The following is an 18214-nucleotide window of genomic DNA, read 5'->3' as shown; positions in this document are numbered from 1 at the left end:
TGATGTGGGGGGGGCAGCCTCACTTATTTTCAGGCATTTGCAGTGGTATTTTCACTTTGGTCACTCGGGTTGTGCAACTACTACTTTGAAGTTGTAAACCATTTGTTTTAGTGTACACTTACTCTTGACACATGACTGGACTCCAACGTCCAAATAGTTACCCTGGAGTTCAGTCATTATGGGGTGTAGGCTGACTGTGGCCCGATTTGGATCCAATAACAACAACAGTGAGAAATTCGCATCCCTGCTTTTACAGTCCTGAGGTTGGAGGTTTGAATCCGGGCTTCAGAATTCCTGTGTGGACCTCGCATGTTCTCCAATATTTCAAAAACATGTCTATGTACTGTGTGTACAGTTTTTGTGCTGTGACAAGTGGTGGTGGCCCCTTAAGTCTGTCCCTGCATCGAACGATACGAAGCAATACTTTCATAAGGTTTGTGTTACGCTGCCTCATTGCCATGAGTATAAAACATGCTGACTTGATACACTGTGATGATGAAGACAATGCCTTTATATTAAGACAATGCCGGTAAGTACTCTGAAGAATTAACTACAATCTAGACAAAAGTGTATGTGTGTTTTAAATTGTGCCCCTCTTGTACTTTTGAAGAGGAAGTGGTCGGGCATCCATAGACTGATAAAAAGCAGAAGTGTGATGAAGGCCTGGTGACTTGGGGCGTCGTGTGAGTGGGCGACCATGTGCATTGAGATTTTTTTTTTTTTGGACAAGAACACAACCTCTTGCGCAATGTGTGACTCTTATGTGTTGTGTGTGTGAGAGGATCACATGCGGAACTGCTTTATTGTCATCTGGAATAGATTTTAGGGAGGGTCTTGATTGCCTTCATCATTGACTTACACCCCCCCCCCCTCCACACCCCCGAGCTCTTCCTAATGGCATCAACGGGAAGAAGTGCAGTGCTAGTGAGCGTTTGTGTGTAAACCCCCCGCATACTTTTCACTCTTTCAAGATGACATCACACGTCTCTTAAGACTCTTGAATGGATGCAGGCCTCGTGTGGTTGATGGAGCAATGCTGATCAACATTCCAATGCGAGAGCTGTATCGAGAAAAAAAAAATAGGTTGCCTTCACAAACATATGTTTACTTTGGACTAACACTGTCAGAGGTGTTGGTTCAACACTCCAGCGGTTTCTTGAGATAGGCGTCTAATTCACTTTGCTCACCCCCCGAAATGTTGCAAGCCATGAAATGAGACTTTGAAGTGGGGAACCTTTCCAAGCGTGTTTTCAAGAGTCTCCAAAGGACACTTTGTCTTTTGTCTTATCTTCGTATTGAACCTCTCAGATGACGGTCGGGGAGATCAGGGGCATTCGGCAGGATCTGCTGGCTTCTTTGAAGCACACCGTGGCTGTTTTGAACTCGGTAGTGCAGTGCACCCCATCCTCTCCCGGGTTGTAAAAGAACATCGTGCACAGCGGTTGTTTCTCAGCTTTTTGTCTCACGACTCCTCTTCATGAGAGTCCACTCATGTTACTTATTATAGCTGTAGGTTAGTTCACAATTGTTCCCTCGGGGGTCAGAAAATGTTTGGGTCCTGTGGGAGTGGAAATCAAGTTAATCGAAATGCGTCTTAAATCATACACTGATGAGTAATCAGTTTTCAAACGTTGGAAGCATACCTCCACCAGGGGGCGTTGGAGGACATTCTTGAGAGGTGTAGGTTGAGAAAATAAACTGCCAAGCAAACCTCAGTAACGTGACAGGATTATAATTATTTTTTTAACTGTCGTAACATATATTTTAGTTTCAGTTGGCTAGTTTTATAGTGTGTTAAGGAGACGCTGGCAATGTCAAACGTGAAAGTTGAACAATGTTGTTTGTCCTAATACCTCCTTGAGGAGTCGCAAACAGTGTGCAGTGATATTGGGACATTAAAATTTTAATGCTGGCCCATTTCATCATGGGGATGAAAAGCATTTGAAGGGGACAGAAAACAGAGTGGTTTGAACCAGTTTCACAAGAGGCCTGTAATTCTATTTACGAGTTAAGTAAGACTTACTAGAACAAAAAGCTTGAACCGTATTCAATCGGTAAAGTCAGAATCTTTGTGTAACATTAAGTTTTTTCCCCCCCAACAGCACCGCCTCTTGATTGATAGAACCACCGTAGCAATTATTTAACCAATACAGAAGACAAATAAACCCCACAAACACTCCATTATTTTTTTTAAATATCATTTTAATACTTTTCTTAAAAAAAATGTCCATAGTCAGAAGATGAATCAATTCATCTCAATGCCTCACTTGTCAACATACCAACACGGTTGTTCTGAATTCAGTGGGGAGCGATGGGAGGGGAGGGCTGGGAGGGTTATGACGGGAATAACAATAAAATTAAAACTCCAAAAACAAGCAAGTAAGAAAAGGCGGAGGTGGGTGATGGGGAAGTGGCTTAACTAATTAGAATGTTTAAAACACACTTAGGTGTGCAGGCCAGTGTACAGGAAGCCTTGTCACAATGGAAACACCGCAGGAAAAAAAAAATCTTCAAGGGGCTGTAGGAGTTGGAGGGTAAGAAAGTTTAAAAAGCCTTAAACATGTATAGCGTGACAGAAAATGATACTTCGGTTGGGAAGTGGGTGTAAAAAAAGAGTGAAAGTGCAGAGAAGATGTGAACAAAAAATCCAGCGCAAGGGGGCGCAAAATCTTCTGATTTCAAAAGGGCGAGGTTAAATAAAGCAATAAAAACAGCCTTTCTTGTAAAGTGAAAGAACGTGAATGGACTTTCCGAACTCAATGGTTTTGGCATAGAATGGGCACATGGTGGGAGGATAAAACAGACTCGAGGAGGAGACAAAAAAAAAAAATCATCAATGGCATCATAAAAAACTTTTTCTTCTTTACAGTAAATTCTACAAAAAAGCAGAGAGCTCAAACGATCGTTCCCCCCGAGCACACACAAACCAATTTTTCCTGTGTTCTCTTATGTTGCCTTGCCCTTGTATATAATATATATTCATGTATCTATTTATATATTTTTTGTATAATTTGTAGGTTTTGATCAGAGACAATACAGGCCAGAGCGCTAAGGCGGAGATGACACGCGTCACGGGCTTTTAAAAGAAATTTTCTTTTTTTTTTTTTTAAATCACTCTGTTGTCAGGTCTCATTTCAACTGAACTCATGCAAAGGAAGGTCTTACATCATGAAGTAGGACTGGCGGGAGAGGGAGAAAGGGCTAAGGATGCTGTGCCGCTGTGTCCTGAGAAAACAAGCCCAAAGTCCGAGACCATCGAAAAATCCCATCTCACACTAATACAGTTAAAAGAGAGGGCAAGAACAAAAATCTGTGTGCCTTTTATCATCCATTCTCTATCCTTCTTCAGTTTAGTTTTGTCGCACCCCCCTCGACTATGACTCTGCCTTTTATAAGACTTTTTTTTTTTTAACTCCACTTTGCGAGCCAACAACTATAAACATCACGTCAGACACCAAAACGTATCTGCGCTCCGAGAGAAAAAGACGGCGAGAGATAGGGGACAGGTACTATGTAGTCCGTATGCGGATGATCATGTGGGGGCATGTATATAAGCTCACCACCTCAGTGTGTGAGTGTGTGTGCGTGCGTGTGTGTGTGTAGGTCCTTCTCACACAACCATCACCGACTCAGAAGAGATTCTCTTCAAAAATGGCCATCAGGTCGCTCTGGAAGTTAATGTCAATGGTGTCGGCCATCTGCATAGGAGAAGAAATGATGGGGGAGGGGGGAAATAATTCCCTTTGCTGGGTTTTGCGTAAAAGGCTAAGTTAGGTCATGTTCCATCTGTGAAATGTGGTTACATACCGCCTCCCTCCTGCGCCTCTCCTGCTCACGACGGCGCGCCATCTCCCTCTGCTGGTCGAGGGCGTTTTGCGTGGCCGAGGATGTCGGGGATGGCACCGGAGGCGGGGCAGCCGGAGGCTGCGGAGAGTGAGTGGGCGGGGTCGAAGCAGGAGGCGTGGGCGCGAGCGGAGACGGCTGCTGCTGCTGCTGCTGCTGCTCTTGCCGTCGGCGGGTTTCTTCTTGCGCCCGCCGAGCGTGTTCCACGGTGTCCTCGTCGTCGCGGCTGTGAAACAACAAGACGGGCTAGGTCATACTGGGCTCACTCGGTTATGTAATATTTGTTGGGATATGACATGCAGAGCAATGAAATGCTCCTCCACTTGACAGCAGATGCAATTAACCGGTGTATCCGCCTGGTGCCGTTCATACAAAACAATAGCTTCAACTAAACACGCCCACATTTGAAACAGGGCACGAAGATTTGTGAGTACACCAAGATGAGATAATCAGTATCTCAGTTTGACAGAGAGCAAAGAGATTTTTTTGCACATGTAAAATCTGTTCCATGGTTCAATCATGTTTGGGAAGCACTGGACTAGAGTGCCGTGCTGTGACCTACCGCAGCTTTTCCTGCTCCCGCCGGGCCTGTTGCGCCTGAGCTTTCAGCTGCCTCTCTCGCTCCTCCTTCTCTCTGGCCGCCCGTCGAAACTGCTCAAAACTGTCGCTGGACGAGCGGACGGCTGACGCCGGCGTGGACTGAGACCTTTGGGCCAAACTGGCCCAGGAGCCCATGTTCTTTAACTTCACGTCCTGGGACACAGGGAAGAGAGCTTTAAGTTAGACGGCATGAGTCACAGTAATGCGACAAAAATTTGGTGTTTCGTGAAATGGGTGGAATTTTGAGGTAATATGCATAAATCAGTGGGTAACATGGGCTCCCTCTAACGGTATACAAGAGAATCGCCAAATCGACTATTCAAACTGTGCAATTGCAATTACAGTGGGTGAATTTTTTTTAATCCTTACATACTTTTGATAAGTGTAGTTCAATCGACATTTTCCTAATATTAAGAAGTGTATTGATGTTTTATTATTTAATCTTAATATATATTTTTAAGAGTAAAACCACTACCGCATTTTTAATGACCATTTAGGTCGACTATGCTCCTTTATTTTAATGGACAATTTGGTGGTACTTTGAAAGAAATATTTTTGGAGACAGTAGGTGGTGTAAAACCTGGACAAACACTGTGCTTTCATCGTGTTCCCGACATACCGGTGTCCTCTTGGACGCTGTGGGTGTTTTGGGCTCTTGCTTGACCTTGGTGTCCTGCTGAGGGCAGGTTTGGACCAGGGAGTCAGGGAGGCGGGAACTGGAACGAGAACCAGCAGAGGATTTTCCTTCGAATCCTGAGGGAGGCAAAAAACAAACAAACAAAAAAAAAAAACGAACAAACAAAAGCAAAGATGTGATTATCTTTAAATCAAACATAAGGATATTGTGAGTATATCGGATTTCCTTAAACATTGCCTAGGTTGTCTTAATATTGTCTAGGTTTACTTAAGATCAACTGATATGGTAACAATAGGATCCGACTCAGCAACAATAGGATCCAACTGGCCTGATTAATGACACAATTATTGGTTGTGTCATTAGCCAATATGCCATGTGTCATTCGCACCAGCAGTTTTGAATGAAACAAACTGGTCATTCCAGCCCCACCTGTAGATGAACAGAACCCGTTATCTCAATAACCCCCACTGTGGCGTGCCCTTTGCCTGCTGAATTTTGGAATAAAGAAAGCCTGGGTCAAACATTCACAGAGACAAAAAAGCCTCCTGCTAATCCATGCAGCCCTACGTAGTTTATACCTGCGGGCCATTATCATCCTACATCTTAATTGAATGAGGGTTTCGAGGCGAGACACATTTTCTTGGTTATGGAACAGTCGCAATGCTGAAGTAAGCCCTATCAGGTAATCCCACCTTTTATTTATAGACATTTTTTTCAAGGATGCCACACCCTGCCATTAATTAAAAGAGGAGGGAAGTATTTAGGGAAATGCTGTATATTTTTAATTTATAAGTTGACACTGAAGAGGCAACGGGTTGCACTTACTGTGTTTGCTGTCATGTTTTTGTGTGTCAGGGCGCATGGCTGGGCTGAACGGCGGAGGGGTCAGCACTGGCGAGCGGGATGGTTTCTCCTCTTTTACCAAGTTCGACCTCTGATCCTAAACACAGATTGAAATTTAGGTCTAAATATACGAGACCAAAACGTCCATACACACCCAGCATAGTCCTAAGAAAGTATATAGTTTTTCGGGCCAGTGAACCCAAGACAAACATTTTTCTTGATCTGCGAGGGAGACGGCTGTCCCGTCGTTTGGAACTGCGGGATCAGTGGGCAGTGCATCATGAGCGGGGAGGGACTGTCACGCAGGCAACCTGAAAGAGGGGCATCAATTGAAAATGCTTTGCCTAAGCATTCAAACCAACACAATTGCAATACATGAAACATACCGTGTTTTCTGCACTAAGAGGCGCACCTAAAGCTCACCGCGCGCCTTAAAATCCGATGCGCCTTATGGTCCTTACGGTAATATTTCGACCCCAAAACGGCTCCTTGCTTGAGACATGCTGACAACGTAGAGTTCAAACTTATGGCGATGGGTTACGCAGTTGAACACGGAAATAGAGCAGCAAGAGAGTTCAACGTGAATGCGTCAATGTTATAACTTGCTGTTGGTTAAGTGAACTGTGTCGCCGCTTTATTCAATAAGTTTTACTGACATCTGATCGTTCTGTTGGGTATAGCTCCATCTAGTGGATGCATTGTAGATTGCGTCTTATAATGCGGTGCGCCCAATGTATGAAAAAAAATTACAAAATAGGCCATTCAATAAAGGTGCGCCTCATAATCCAGTGTGCCTTTTAGTGTGGAAAATACCGTAATCCTTTTTACAGTGGATGTAAAAGTCAACACACCCGTCTTCAAACTGCTAGGTGTTTGTGATGTTGGAAAGCCCCCCCGAAAAGTTCTTACCAGTAGAAAACTGGTCGGCCTTGATGCGTGCCGAGGGCTGTTGCTGATGTTGCTGCAGCTGTTGCAGCTTCTGCTGGAGGCTGGCCCCCTTCTGTTGTTGCACCGCTGCAGCGAGAGCATGCGGGTAGGACTGATGCGTGTGGCCGTGAGCCGTGCCGTGCCGATGCATGGCCGCGGAGGCGGTCGTCATCGCGGCTTGCATTGAGGGTCCCAGCTGAGCGGCGTTTTGCGCGGGCGAGTGCAGCGGTTGAATCTGCCCGGACGTCCGCGGTTGGAGCGACTGCAGGAAGCTTTGCACCTGGCTGAGGGGCGGCGATTCTGCGCTGGCTGGTGTCGGCTCGTCGTCGTCCTCCAGCAGGGCCTGCGGCGGCTGAGCGGAGAGGGTGCCAAGGATGCCGTGCGATGGCGGTGAAGGTACGCGAGGCCGTGGAGCAGGCTGGGGCAGGGGGAGTGGAAGCGAGCTCTGAAGCTGAGGTGGGGGCGTCGGGAGAGAGAGCAGCGACGAAGGAGGCGGATGAGAGTTCTTGGGAGGAAGTGGGGCTGCATGGCTGCTCGGGCGAGCTGGCTGTTGGGGAAGCGCGGTATGGATGGCTGAAAGTAAAGAAAAAGGAGTGCCCGTTAGGGCATTGATTTGATACAACATTGACCCGGCGTCCACATTACGACAAGTTTGTTGCAGTGTGTTAACTGTACTGCATTATATTTAGCGTTTCTGAGCCAAAATAATGGAAACTTCACAAATGCAAAATGGCACTGACCTGGCGAGGGTATGACGGGATGTTGGTTCAGAAAAGGGTGCGTCTCAGTAGGTGTGGGGCCAACCGGTGCGGCGACATTGAGGAGGCCAGAGGTGAGCGGGGGACAAGCAGCTCCAATGACTGGACCGGGATCGGTGTTGGGCTGGGTTAGGTGAGGGTTCATAAAGTGGGTCAGTGGGTCAAATCCGGCGCTTAACAGCTGGGAAGATTCCAGAGCGGGGACAGGGATAGCGGGAGCAGGGATGGGAACGGAAACGGGGACCGAGACGGGCACGGGTGGGGGAGCAATGTATTCGAGTTTGGATTGGACCACTTGAGGCTGCAGAACGCCAGGGCCGGTGATGCTGGAGACAGGCTGCTGCTGCGACCTTTTGATGTCCTTGTTGGACAGAGTCTTCTGCTGCTTGGGAACCAGCCCTGCTAAAGAGAAATACAGCCGAGTTTAAGATTTGATGTAAAAGACTAGAATGTTGGCCTATTTATTTTGGTACCATTGTCAGATTCTTCACTATCAGAGGAGTCACTGGTGCCAGAGGATGAAGACCCCGTCTTCAACTTTGTGACGTTGGTCATTTCCGGGGTTTTTTCTACAGCGACACACAGTGGGTTTTCATACATGTAAATATAGTCTGTTTTGTAACCAAGCACTTGTTTCTTCCTCTGTCTGTGACTGTGAAATTCATGTTATTGGAGAGGTACGAGTATTGACTCTGAGAACTCATTGATACAGAGTATGATACACTATGCTTCAATTTGAAAAAGCCTACCCGAGGACTTCTTCTTCCTCTTGAGGCAGCTCGATACGTATTTCTCCAGCTCGCGCAGCGTGGAGGGCTTCAGCGTCTCAAAGTCGATCTCAATCTCGTCCGGATTGGAGTTCTTCATGGAAGGCTCCCGGGTCTGGATTATGTGCACGACGCGGCCCAGCTTGTCGCCGGGCAACTTGTTGATGTCGAGGCTCAGCTGGCGTTTCTCTTCGTACGACATGGGCTTGCCTCCAACAGCTGCCGCGCTCCCGAACAAGTCTGGTGTGAAGACCAGGAGCAAGTTTACAAGAGACCAACGGCGATGACAATTTGATGAGCTAACATGCATACATACCCATGTCATCTTCTGCTTCGAGGGAGGCTGAAGGAACCAGAGGGGTTGGCCCAGTCTGAGGGGCCACAGCGGGGCGACTGTTTTTGATGCCTTCTTTCTTACTGCAATTCATAAACGCCATCAGCTCATGAGACAATGCATCATTTACCTTTGAAATGTGTTAATTAGCGTGTCATAAAGGATTAAGTCACCATATGTCATGAAAAGGCTCGCTAATGGCTAGAAATATGGCAGTTCAAGAAGGCAAGCACAAAACACTCATTTTAACTAGATAAAACTGTGGCCAAAACATGCTCGGAGGAAAAAAAAACATGAACCTGGTTATACATCTATTATGCCATTGACTGTTTTATTGATTACATTTAAAAATATTTTTGAAAAGGTTTCTACAATGAATGCTATCCACTGTGCTGTAAAAACTACCGACCCCGGCTTCTTCCTCTCCTTGGAAATGGGCATCTCTTTGCTTTTGCTCTTCTTAGAAATCTGAAGCACGGCAGGCTCCGGGGCTTCCTCCACTCCCATTTTCTTCTTGTGCTTCTCCTTCTTCTTCTCCTTCTTCTCCCTCTCCTTCTTCTTGGGCTTGCAGACCTGAGGCTGAGAGAGGGCGGCCAGTTGCTCGTGCACAGCTTTGAGCTGCGGAGGACACAAAGAAATGCGGTCGACAAACACGCAGAATCGTCTCGTGAACACTCACTAAAACCAATGGTCTCGAGCTCACCGTTTCTCGGTGCTACAAGGGCGCTTGCTAGTGCTACGTGAAAGAATCGTTGATAACACTGAAGAAATTACGCTGACAATGAAAACTAGTCAGTGTACAGCTTATACTGTTTCCTTTTTATGTACATCTCTGGCCCTAAATGAAAAGGCCCAAAGTGTCAATATTTTGAGTGGCCACCATTATTCCCCCCCCCCCCCCCCCCAAATCTCTTGGGCATGGAATCCTCTTCCACTTTTTCACTTAGGGGTGTCCTCACTCTTGTTGCCAGGGGGGTAGCTACAAATGACTGTTTTTTTTGTTGTTTTGAGAGAACAATGTATGTACATTTCCACAGTGAAATAACTTGCTAATTTTCATTGTGTCAAATTATCATTTCTTCAGTGTTGCCCCATGAAAAGAAATAAATGTCTGCATATCAGCAACGATACTTTAATCAATGAAGTTTTATTTTTCACCGTTTCACCAGCGTAACAGAGTGGCTAACAAAAATTTGAAATATAGCTTTTAGGACTAAAATCTGTGCCTTATTCTTGATCGATATTTGGGCCTACTATGCGACTGTATTTTATGATGTTGGCAATCGGAAATATTTTTGTGGTGGTGCTCGGCGTCAAGATTTTGAAAACCTTTGCTCTGACCTGTTCCTGCAACACAGCCAATCGCTGCTGCCGCTCCTGATCAGAGTCTGCCGCTGAGGACTCGGATTCGGAAGCACTGGAACTGCTGTCTTCTGAGACGATGGGCGGGGGTGGCGGCGCTGGTCGAGTGGATGGAGCAGGGTGGAGGACAGACGACGGGGTGGGAACCGGGGCGACCTCCTCCGGCTCATCGGGCATCTTGGCAAAACGCATCTCGAAGACGTCCTGGGAGAACATGTGGGGGTTTTACGTTTAATGAGATCGCTGAGTACTGTACTTTTCTTTGTATTTTCCAACAGTTAAGGACATTGTTTTTGTTAAAACTGTATCATATACAATAATATCCCCTTTTTGGGAAGTACAACATGTGCCTTGTCTTGATCAACACTTGGGCCTACTACATGATTGTATTTTCATGTTGGTCATTCTGGTGGTATTTGGAGAGACAAGTATTTTTGGAGACAGTACAAAGGACGAAACGCTTACCTGTAGTTTCCGTGCCATGGCTACCACATCGTGGCCCGGTGGATTATACTTGTAACAGTTGGAGAACATCAATCGGACGTCTGCTGCAAACTCTTGGGGGTCTCTGTACTGCCGATTGTCCAGCTTTTTCTAAAGGGAGGTAAACATTTCCTTTCAAGGCGTTTTAAATTTTTCGTTGGCTGATGGACAGTAAAGAAACAGCTGAAAAACATCACTCATCCCTTACATCCCAATTTCAGTTGTAACAAGTGTGTTTTAATACCTGTATTCTTTTTAATTGAAATGTGAAATACAGAACAAGTCGCACCAACCATGCAATTTGCAACAGCTTCTTTTTAAGGATAAAACAAATCTGAACATATCAGGAGTTTGAAACGTCTCATAACAAATTTTGAATGAGTGAGGTAGTTCCAGCAGAAGCACTTGTGAAAGGCAAGGACAAAAAAAGAAGAAAAAAAATTTCTAAACCTTTTTTTTTTAATCAAAGGGCATGCAGAAATTACCTTAATGGTGCCGAGGTCCATGGGATGCTTGATGATGTCATGGTAGTCATGGAGGCCAAGAGCTTTTGCATCAACGGGTAGGTGAAATGGCCAAGCGTATGCAAAGTGCTTCTTGGACAGCATCTCTTTGACAAGGAGGGAGCAGGAATGCATCTGATCTTCACGTTTGGTCGTCAACATGCCTCCCGCCTCCAAGCCGCCAACCAGGTGGTGCTGCGAGTCAGGCTGCAATGGGTCTCGCTTGGGCTGCTTTGATGGGCGACTGCTCTCTCGGCGCGTGCGATTCTCCGCCGAGACGGGGGATGATTCGCTGAGCTGGTCGTTAGCTGTAGGCGTAGTGGTGTCGGCTTTCCTCTTTTGGCTCTTCCTTTGCTAGACCATCACAAGAGGTCAAAGGATATAAACAAAAAGACATCATGTCGCATGGTTGGTAACAACTGACTACTTTTTGGGCTTGGCAATAAATGGATTCCAAAATAATATTTATCAGGTAATAATAACATAAATAAGTGCTTCAAAGAATATGTGAAAAGAGTTTTAAAATTAGGGATGTCCCAATCATGCTTTTTTTAAAAACCTGATTGCACTCAGCTGTTGTCTGCCCATTATTCTTTTAACAATCTGGGTTGCTTCCTTCCACCTCACATCCATTCTTTGGTTCCATGGCCCTCTTATGACACTAGCTGCAATGAGTCGAGTAACAGGAGGCTAACCCAACTCATGCTCTTTCAACCAGTGCAGTAGGTGCCGGTCGCATTTTTCCCCCTTTATATCATAACATCCAGTTTCAGCCGTGTTGTTTTCGTGATCAGTTTTCCGTTTCAACAATGGATTGTCGGTCAAATCTTGTTTGGGAGGAGAGTCAAAACAAGTCTCAGGAAGGGGGATAAAAAGCAAAACTTGTTTTGTCAAATGCTTCTTTCTATAAGCAAATGGGGGAGACATAACACTTAAAATCGGAAATGGCATTTTTGTGAAAATAAATCAATCATTTTTTGGATTTAAAGGCCATACTTGCCCATCCCCCTTGTAGGTACCTTGATGAGAGCAGGGCTGCTCTGCAGCATCGAGCTAGGATGGAGGCCTGGGAGTGCGGCTGCCGGAGGCGCCACAGCGGTCATGCCCTGGGGGAGGACGCCTGCTGTTGAGAGTGGATACGGAGGTCCTAGATGGGGTGCGTGGGCTGTAGGTGTTGGAGGCACACGTGGGGGCTGGGCCAGCACAGGCGGGGTTGGCGACGCGTGGGTCTGCGTGAGGGTGGAAGGGGGCGAGAAGCCTCGTGTGTGTGGGGTGCTGGATGGGGAGGAGAGGTCTTGGCTTGATTCAGACATGCTGATGGGAGCTGAAATCAAGCATGTAAATGAGTGAACACCAGAAAATAAGAGTTGAAGATTGAGTCCAGCAAGGATGCTACCAGGCTCTCGCTTGATGCCGCGGCGTCCTTTGGCAACCACGGCAATTTCCGTCTCTTCCTGCGGCATCTGTGTGATCTTCTGGAGGAAGAGCTTCTCCAAGGCCTTTGCCATCAACACAATGTCATCGCTGGGCTGCATAAGGCAAAGCAATTTGTGTTGCATTTACCATAATATCCCGACGATAAATCACACCCCCCACATCCCCCATCTTTGATTTAACATCGGCGGCTTATTTGCAGATTTTCCCAATCGCAGGAGCTTTGCATTCTCGTCTATGCTTTAGTTTCTCTTTCATGCGCTCAGAAATTCTGTTTGCCGTTCGTGAAATTATCCATGAGCTCCGTGCATTTTGAAGACCTTTGAGATCGGAATTCGAATCTATTTGGCATACAAATATTTACTGTAATTAACACACACACACAAAATGTGTAACAATACACTTTTTGATCGACAGAGTACGTGCCAATATAAGGCCAATTTTCGACAAAACGATATATTGCTATTTTTGGGCGGCATAATTTGATAAAGGGGATTGATTCAATATTTTGCTCAGGTCATAATGGATATGTTGATTGAAATGATGAATTATTACACCCCTAATTTTACAACAAAGTTCCCAGCTACTGACCTTGTTGTAGATGTAGCAATTGGTGAACATTGTGTTGAAGTCGTGAATACACTCCTGGGCGTTTTTGTAGTAGTGGTTCTCCAGACGTTTTCTTATTGTACCCATGTCCATTGGGGTTTTGATTATTTTATTGTAGTCCTAGAAATGGGACAAAAGGAGAAGATTTTCAAGGCTATCTTAATAGCTGTTAAAAGGTCAGGTTGGTATCCTGTCAGCACAATGATCGGTTGAATATTATCTTTAAAAAATTTTTTACTGGATATCGTAAGATGAGTTGAGGTCAGTCTGTTCTCATCTTTCTAGGTCACAGTTTTCAATGATGAATGTGGACTGCCTGTGGTGTAGTGATTGTTCATACTGGTAACTTATACACACTGCAACGGAACGGGATGTACTCGTTATTGCAGTCAGTCCCTAAAGGTTCAAAAACTGACCGACATCTAAATTGGCACAAAATCATCATGTGTGACGTCACACAAGATGTGAGCACCTTAAGCTTTAACACCACAAGTGTGTTTTGCCTTTTTCCTCATGATGACACCACAGAAGAGTAGCGCTGATGTCAAAAAGGAAGGAAACGTGTGATGTCGATCACAAACTGCTCAGGACCAAATTGCGACGTGGGAAGCATGCGTGTCCAGGCTGTTCAGTAGAATGTGCGTAGACAACAGCTTTTTACACTTGCATGACAGTTACGAATGTTACAAACAACATGATGCAGGTCTTTTGGTGACAGTTTATGTACACCTTCCCCAGCGTCCATCAGTCATCAACGGGTGAGTACACAATTTCTATTTTTATTAGCCAGCACTAAACTGGCTGTGGAGCTAATCAATGTTTCATGCTGACAGTTAAGACTCGAATTTGTGAAAAAAAATAATAATTCCATCGGGGAAAATACATTTCCAAATGCTTGACCAATACAATTAACCAGAATGTATTGTGTTCCACTGTACTTTAACACCTGCCCACGAGGCAATTTGAACCACATCCCTTCATAAAAACAAAACAAAACAAAAAAACACATGACTCACGGGTAAATTGAGTTTGACGACATCTACAGGAGCATGAAAGGGCCATGCGAACTGGTGCTTCCATAATGTCTTCAGTACCACTTTGAGCAAGTACTGAAAAGAGAAAATGAGTCGTCAGTTGCAGCCTCCTGGCTGCTCCCCCCCACACCCCCCCCCCACCCCCGTCGCCAAAATAATAATAAATCACAACAAAAAGCAGCAGTCCCTCTTACAAACCTGTAGCTGGTTGGTCTGTCGTTTGGGTCTTGTGGAATTCCCTATTTCGGGGGGTGCGGGGTTGAGGATATGAGGCTGTGGGGCTGAAGGAGGGTTGTGGCTGCTGCCAGGCTCCAGTCCGTCCCCCATCACAGTGGTGGTTTGCAACGGCCAAGCAATGAGTTTAGGCAGATTGGACCTGGCGGGGGCAGGTGGGACCGGGAGGATCCCCCTCAGGCCATTCCAATCCTCGCTTGACTCTCTGTTCAAGAGAAGTATGAGTTTTGGGGTTCGAGTGGTTTCTTTCTCTCTCAGCATCAAGAGCAAGTCAATGCCTTGTATCCCACAGCAATAACTTCACAACACTTCAGTAAACACTTGTCAACACCTGCACTGCCAGTTCCAACAGTCCTAATCGCAAATATAATGGGTGTGTCTTAATGTTATCATTTGTCTTTGCCCCTAACAACCAACACCCCCCAAAAAATAACACTTTATAATTCCTTCGGGCCATTATAACCAACTTCCCCAAAATAGGAGCCTATCAAATGGATGACATCCTGATGGTTTGAAAAAAGAAATGACAATTTTTTGGAAGCGAGAGTCGCCGCTTGGAATTGAAATGGATTTCCATGGGACAGGAGAAGTGAACCAATCTCTTTTTTTGGCAATGGATGCTACAGCTTCTTGTTGACTTTGAAACTTAGCTTGTAGCCGACGTGTGCACATTTTGAGCATGACGTCTCTGATCCACTGGTTAAAGGACACTTTGATTCTCTCCTCTTTCATCTCAAACTGCTTCAAACGACAAAGCGTGTGACGGAAAAGTGGTTAGGACTGCACGACTGTCCGTGTTTTATGTTATGTGTTGTGTTTATTATTTTACTTTGTTAACTGTTTTGTTAAGCGCTTTGTTACAGCTGCCGCTGTTGTGAAAGCACTATATAAATCAGCATGTATTGTATTGTACCATACCAAGGATGGAAACGGGAAGAGAAAAAAAGATACATAACTCCAAGGTCTGGGGAAATTGGATTCACTGCGCATTCCAGAAAAAATTTAAATATTAACATTTAGTATTGATTCTACAATTTCTTCATTTTAGCTGTCAGTAGCAGCATGTCTTATTAAGTTACATTTTTAAATAGATCCCTAAAGTTTCCCCTGTTTTACGTGGATTTCTTATCAGCCTTCAGATTTCTAAAAAACAAAACAAAAAAAGGCTGATGCCGATTTTCTGCAGTTGACGAATATTGGTCTCTCTCTAATCATTAGTACAGTATACAGTACAGTTTATCACGGAGGTCATGTTCTATGTCTATATTTTACATAAATTATATTGATAAAAATACCTTATTTCTTATGGTTGCTCTACATGATTCCCACTAGTGAGCTAAATGAACGTGCTACGTTGATGTTCCTGAAGACTTACATGTTTGTTGCTGTCTGGCCGTTACTTAAACTTGTTGGTCGTTCATAATGTGGACAATGAGAGGGCAGCGACGCTCTCTCTGAGAGTGCAAACTGCAACACAGTGAGAGAGACACATCACCCTCACAGAAAAACAAGAGGTAACGAGGGAAGTTACAGAAAAGTAAATAAAATAATTACAAGGGGAGGGGAGAAATCACATGTGCATTTCAGCGAGATGAACTCACCTTGTGTGTACATTTTGTTGTTTTGTACGGTGCCTTTTATTTCTATTCATGTGATAATTGTATTTCTATGTCAGGCCTCAAATAGGTAAATATAAAAGCCAAAGATCTGATTCACAATGTGCCCCCTACTTGTGATTTTTTTTCTGCTCCTTCTACAGCGTGATGTTATCAGAGAAGTACATAGCACTGGCGACCAGCTGATAGATGGCTTACAGAAGAGTTGACGCAATATTCCAGTCGAGGTCCAACAGACAACCTTGTGGGGTTGATGCTGAAGAAAGTAACCCTTGTCAAATTGATGCAGAGAAAGATCCAGATCGCTATTGGCAGTGGTCCAAGTTAACGGCGGATAACTGCTACCTGTTAAATATTAGGTACGCTAAGCGCCCAACCCAAGATTAATGATCGTTTGTGGTATCCATTACTAGGGGTGCATGGTATATACACGATAAGAATTTGCTGCAAGGGGCTAGACCCCATGTGCTTGTCAGTGGGCCCACGTCCATAAATTGTCTTAACTAAATTTGAAATATTAAAGTACAAACAGGAGTGTCATCGTGCGCACTGTAATTGACAACTGAAGGAAGACTTCAAAGCTGTCCTCTTTCATCTATGACTGCTTCAAAGCCAAAGCAAATATTAATAGAGAAGATGTTGGTATTTATTGTTCTGGTTTTGTGTTATATTTTCAAGACAGCGAGCCCCTGTCCTCTGTATGTTTCACATATATTGTGGATTGACAATAAAAGCGTAATCATATTGTAAAGTACAACCATACCATGAAGCGTTTTGGGGTTGGAGAATCGAGTATCTATAATACAGTGGGACTTGATTCCTAACACCACTAAGGTTTACCCTATTTCTAATCTTTCTGGATATATATATATATATATATATATATATATATATATATCGATCGATAGATAGATAAGACAGAAAAGACAGATAGTGTGTCTTTAGCCAAACAGCATAATTCCCTCTAACTTACTACTTGCTTGCTAAAAAAATGTCCCAGCTCGAGGTGACATTTTGTCAAATTGTCCTAGAATCCACAGACACAAGCTCATCCAATTTTTCTTTTAATTACTTACAAGATCGACGGATGTATACATCGTCGATGCAGGCTCCCAGATATTTGATGCTTCATTCGACTTTGAGTGAAAGGCAGAGCTATCCAATATTCAACAACCTTTGTGACGGTACTCAAAGAGCGAACTTCAAAGCATCAAGTAGACGCTAATTTTACCTACGTAGGAAGTGTTAGCCAATGAGCTACTATGTTCTTGACGGTGGATTTAACGTTACGACAACCGAGCGGGGGGAAACGGAATTAACCTAACACCATGTGTCCGTTTAAGCCACCAGCAGCTAAAAAAGAGCGACCACGTCCTCCCCCCCCAAAACGTCGTGCTAGCTGCTACATCGCTGTCTTTGCTAACCTTCCATGACAAGCAAGCACGTCGCCATGTTTCACCAGCAAGTGTCAACTTCGCACGTAAACGACCTTTCAGAATACAACCAGGACGGCTCCATATTCACGTAAACGAGTTACGTCACGTTGCACACGGCCTCCCGCGCTATGCCGCCTCGGCTACGCCGTCTGGAGTACGTAAGTTATATCATGAATACGGCCTACGGGGATACAAACAAACAGCTCGAGTTGAGCTAGCTGCTTTTAGCACGAGTGCGAGCTAACGTGTACATAATGTGACGGCGCAGTGTCTCAAACACCACAAAAACCATCTTAGTGCTTGTAATACAGAACGGAAGGAGCCGAGAAACAACATGCGCCAAAAGTAACGTTAGCTTCAAAAGACACCAACATGATCAATCGCGTGTGTCGCCCGAACCGGTGCAAGGCCCCACGCGAACACAGCTCATGCCGAGGCTCACTCTTGACAGCGGGAGGAAAGACACCATCGATACGGGGCCTGATCGCGTTTTTACCGGATCTCACCGGTTTCTCACTCTCGCTACATACGCCGGTGTCACCCAAGCAAGAACGATTCATACCTAGCTGAGTCGGTTGTCAGCGCTCGGAGGACGTTCCTCGCCCCAAATCCAGAACAAACAGTCCCAGTTCGACGTTGATTACGTCAGACGCACGGCGGCGGGGTGGGAGGGACGCCGCTGTCAGTGTCAGGCGAAGCTCCTCCCTCTCCTCAGGCATATTACGCAACACTTTGCATCCATTTCAACGCTACAGTGCAAGTATATTATCTAAAATAAATACAATGCTTGTGAA

The 18214-nt window shown here is 45.0% G+C and overlaps 1 protein-coding gene across 3 annotated transcripts; it reads right to left on the bottom strand.

The window, feature by feature from the left end:
* Positions 1 to 2181: 2181 nt before the first annotated feature.
* LOC147200020 (bromodomain-containing protein 4-like) lies at positions 2182 to 18082 on the bottom strand. 3 transcript variants are annotated; one of them, XM_086119731.1, is made up of 22 exons: positions 17983 to 18082; positions 15744 to 15835; positions 14333 to 14573; positions 14117 to 14209; positions 13083 to 13220; positions 12454 to 12586; positions 12077 to 12381; positions 11040 to 11411; positions 10537 to 10665; positions 10051 to 10275; positions 9119 to 9327; positions 8692 to 8792; positions 8358 to 8615; positions 8082 to 8177; positions 7591 to 8010; positions 6833 to 7423; positions 6134 to 6234; positions 5906 to 6020; positions 5063 to 5196; positions 4406 to 4596; positions 3808 to 4069; positions 2182 to 3698 (listed from the first exon to the last, which is right to left on the bottom strand). In XM_086119731.1, the coding sequence occupies exons 3-22, from the start codon at positions 14459 to 14461 to the stop codon at positions 3630 to 3632; spliced, it is 4071 nt and encodes a 1356-aa protein (XP_085975857.1). In that variant the 5' UTR covers positions 14462 to 14573; positions 15744 to 15835; positions 17983 to 18082; the 3' UTR covers positions 2182 to 3629. The 3 variants fall into 3 exon arrangements, with proteins under 3 accessions (XP_085975857.1, XP_085975859.1, XP_085975858.1); XM_086119733.1 differs by having other exon boundaries at positions 7591 to 8007; XM_086119732.1 differs by lacking the exon at positions 15744 to 15835 and having other exon boundaries at positions 17983 to 18050.
* Between the last annotated feature and the right edge of the window lie 132 nt (positions 18083 to 18214).

This window comes from Hippocampus guttulatus, chromosome 9 (assembly GCF_054856545.1).
Source record: "Hippocampus guttulatus isolate MCC_2025c chromosome 9, RoL_Hgut_1.0, whole genome shotgun sequence".
NCBI lineage: Eukaryota > Metazoa > Chordata > Actinopteri > Syngnathiformes > Syngnathidae > Hippocampus > Hippocampus guttulatus.
Note: the sequence above shows the minus strand (reverse complement) of the source record. Positions and strands in the feature narration are given on the sequence as shown.